This window comes from Myotis davidii, unplaced genomic scaffold, assembly GCF_000327345.1.
Source record: "Myotis davidii unplaced genomic scaffold, ASM32734v1 scaffold147, whole genome shotgun sequence".
In the NCBI taxonomy this organism is placed as follows: domain Eukaryota; kingdom Metazoa; phylum Chordata; class Mammalia; order Chiroptera; family Vespertilionidae; genus Myotis; species Myotis davidii.
In genome coordinates this window covers 3,389,964-3,393,940 of record NW_006383010.1, presented here as the reverse complement: position 1 = coordinate 3,393,940, position 3,977 = coordinate 3,389,964, and the positions used below count along the sequence as shown (strand labels likewise).

The following is a 3,977-nucleotide window of genomic DNA, read 5'->3' as shown; positions in this document are numbered from 1 at the left end:
GGGAGATTAAACCCTTATCGGAATAACATTGGCAAATATGTTCTCCCATGCAGTGGGCTTTCTTGTTGTTTTGTTGATGGTTTCTTTTGCTGTGCAGCTTTTCATTTTGATGTAGTCCCATTTATTTTCTCCTTAGTTTCCATTGCCCTAGGAGCTGTATGAGTAAAGGTACTGCTACGACAAATGTCTGCTATATTGCTGCCTATGGCTTCTTCTAAGATTTTTATGGTTTCCCATCTTACGTTTAAGTCCTTTATCCATTTTGAGTTTATTTTTATGTATGGTGTATAAAATTGGTGGTCTAGTTTTAAGTACAGTGCTTACATGGTAAAAAATAAATAGGTAATATCATAAGAACTAATTAGTGGAAGTAGGTTAATTAAGGCCACTGCATAAGCTGTAAGCATAACCAAGCTTTGCTAAAATCTTAGCCTTACAAAATAATCTTTTTCTTCTTCCAAATATTCCTTTGTCTATTATTCTTATGTATTAGTTGTAACAATGGTAGTTACTGACAATTATAGGTACCACAATCCATGGTTGACATACAGTCTTTTAAAGACCTTATGAGTACATTAAACATACGATCAAGTAAAAAAATTTTTTTTTTTTATATTTTATTGATTTTTTACAGAGAGGAAGGGACAGGGATAGAGAGCCAGAAACATCGATGAGAGAAACATCGATCAGCTGCCTCCTGCACAGCCCCTACTGGGGATGTGCCCGCAAGCAAGGTACATGCCCTTGACCGGAATCGAACCCGGGGCCCTTCAGTCTGCAGGCTGACGCTCCATCAACTGAGCCAAACCGGCCAGGGCTGTTTTCTTTTTAAAAGATATAACCTTTTAAAAAACTTTCACTCAGGTTTTCTAAAGATACATTAAGTTGGTAATGTAATGAAATACAGATTCTTTATTAACTGTATGTATTTGTAAAGTGATCATTTAGGCTATCCTTATCTTTCAAAAACATGAGGAAGATGACAGCATGAGGAAGTAACATACTCTTGAAACACGAGTGTAATTTAACAAGGGAGCACTGTTCATCCAGGAAAATGGGTGAACCCTCAGCACATGTAGGCCATTCATAGTTAAACACTAAAATTTTTTGTTGTCCATGTGTAGGTCAAAATATTTTATTATAAAATCTTACCTTTTACGTTTTAAACTCACAAGCTGGTTATTCTGAACCAATGTAACAATAAACTGGACAATCTAAAAGGAAAATATAAATATAAATTTTCTCCATCATAGACTCCTAGTTCTTTAGTCCACATTACACGTCTTACAAAATTAATTCATATATTGCATGTCCTCTATTCCAAGTCACATAATATCTCCTATATTAGCACATTTGAAATTTGGATGCATCTTAAAATTGGTATAGAAGAATAACCTGCGATAGATAAAGCTGCTACTACCTAGGATAGGAATGCCTAACCCACCCATCAACCCATCCATTTACATATCCAATATTCAGTTCAGTTATTTGTTTTGGTGATACTTATCAAGCATGCCTGAATACAGATCCCAACTTTTAAAATTCTTTCAAGAGTATTATGATGCAAAAATAAAACAAACAAGTGCGATTACATTTGGAAGAAAACTATTAAACAGAGAAAGATATGCCACTTTCCTTCATACTCTATGACAGTATTTCTTTTCTTTTTTTTTTTAAATGTATTTTATTGATTTTTTACAGAGAGGAAGGGAGAGGGATAGAGAGTTAGAAACATCGATGAGAGCGAAACATCCATCAGCTGCCTCCTGCACATTCCCTATCAGGGATGTGCCCGCAACCAAGGTACATGCCCTTACTGGAATCGAACCTGGGACCCTTGAGTCCGCAGGCCAACGCTCTATCCACTGAGCCAAACCGGTTAGGGATATGACAGTATTTCTTAATGGAGCAGCAGCATTGCATGCAAATTCTTAGCCCAACTCTAAAATTGCTAAAATTTTAAATTCTGAGGTGGCGGCCCAGCTCCAGATGGTACAAATGTGAATGAGAACCATATATGGTATGCCCTGAAATTATACTGTAATTTCCTAAAGGAGCTAAAAAAAAATGAGTATCACATGGAGAATGAAAAACAGTATAGAGTCTACGAATAAAGAAAAAGGGGACTGGGGGACAATATAGACTCTGTGCAGAAAAGTTTCTAAAGAATTGTTAAATAAAAAAACCTATTGTATATCTTTAATATGTCTTCTCCCCAAAAGAAGTTACTAAATAGTTTGCCTTACAAATCAATATGAGCTTTTTCATGGAAAAGAAATATAAATATTTCATTTTATTTTTAATAATTTATTAAATTTATTGGGGTGACATTGGTCAATAAAATTATATAAGTTTCAGGGGTACAATTCTTTAATAAATCAGCTGTACTACTATATTGTGTGTTCACCACCCCAAGTCAAGTTTCCTTCCACCACCATAGCTAACCCTCTTTTCCCTCTGATAATCTCCATACAGTTGTCTGTCTATGGAGGTTTGGTTTTTTCCTTACTTTCTTTTTTTCCTTAATCACTTCAAAATATAAACTTTTAAACTGAAAAGTCAGATTAGAATATATGAAAACATTAGCCACTAAATTGCTTACTCAAAGAAAATTCTGAGAGCTGACAAAAATACATTTATGCTTAAAGATATCTTTGAAATCATTCAACTTCAATTATTATTTTTTCATTTATAAAAAAGTGTCATGGGAAAATTCTAGAACATTAGTAATTGAATTTATAAGAACATGAATCACTGGCTAAATTTCTTCTGAAATTTGTTCTACATCTCAGTTCCTTTTACACTTGTGCCATCTCACTGCACATGTAGTACATGTTAGATGCCTCATCTTCTTTATAACCTGAAGAAGATGAGGCATCTAACATATACCACATCTGACTTCTGCACCTGACAAGTCCTATAACAGGTAACTCACATACACTATTTTCAATTAATCTAAGGCCAAGAGTAAATTGCAGAATTAAAAAACAATTCCAGGAATAGAGGAAAAAATGGCTGCCTATCATCATGCATTATATAAACTCCCTAACCTCTAACAAAACACATAGATTCAAACTCAAATCTGAGCAGATAGAATGTAAGCTTTCATGAAAAATTGAAATGTTATATAAATATTTTACAAACTATTCTTGCCATAAGGGGAAAAAACAGCAACAAATTACAGAATATTTTAAGTTAATATTTAAGCAAAATATTGTTTTCTGAAAAATGAGGAACAGATTTTTAAAATAAAGTAACAGGTTAAGGTACATTATCATTTTAAATCAGGTATTCTTAACAGGACTGCATGTTGAAATTAGCTATGGAAAGTTTTAAAAATATATGTAACTTGGACTCAGAATTGAATTTTACATTCAAACTTCACTTGCATAATAATTAAAAAAAAAAGCTATTTTGACCATAGGCCAAAGGTTGCATTACCATTCATCAATTTTCTAAGCCTGTTCCACTAGATTCAAATCCTGTCAGTCATAACGCTATTTTTAGCTAAAGACCTCTGAGCATGGACAAGCTTAAGTGCTCTACTACCCCCGCAAAAAACCCTGCTGTTTAAATTTAGAGTCCCATTTACTCATGAGCAAAGAATAGCTACCTTAATTACTTTTATGTTTCACCTCTTATTAACATACTAGAGGCCCGGTGCACAGTCTGGGACCCCTCGGGGGATGACCACCTGCTGGCTTAGGCCCGTTCCCTGGGGGGGATTGGGCCTAAGATGGCAATCAGACATCCCTCTGGCAGCCTGGCAGCCCTCGGGGGATGTCCACTTGCCAGCGGGGAGCAGGCCTAAGCTGTAGTCAGACATCCTTAGCGCTGCTGCGGAGGCAGGAGAGGCTCCCACCACCACCACTGTGCGGGCAGCTGTCGGCCTGGCTTGTGGCTGAGCAGAGCTCCCCCTGTGGGATCACAGTGACCATCAGGGGACAGCTCCTGCATTGAGCATCTGGCCCCTGGTG

General features: G+C 36.3%; 1 protein-coding gene across 3 annotated transcripts in view; it reads right to left on the bottom strand.

Moving 5' to 3' along the window:
* The window catches only part of HSF2 (heat shock transcription factor 2), a 21,238-nt gene that overhangs the window by 12,778 nt on the left and 4,483 nt on the right, over nucleotides 1-3,977 (bottom strand). For all 3 annotated transcript variants that reach the window (XM_015557831.1, XM_006778432.2, XM_006778433.2), the window contains exon 5: nucleotides 1,153-1,214. In XM_015557831.1, coding sequence (XP_015413317.1) covers nucleotides 1,153-1,214 — 62 coding nt within the window. The remainder of the gene's footprint in view (nucleotides 1-1,152; nucleotides 1,215-3,977) is intronic.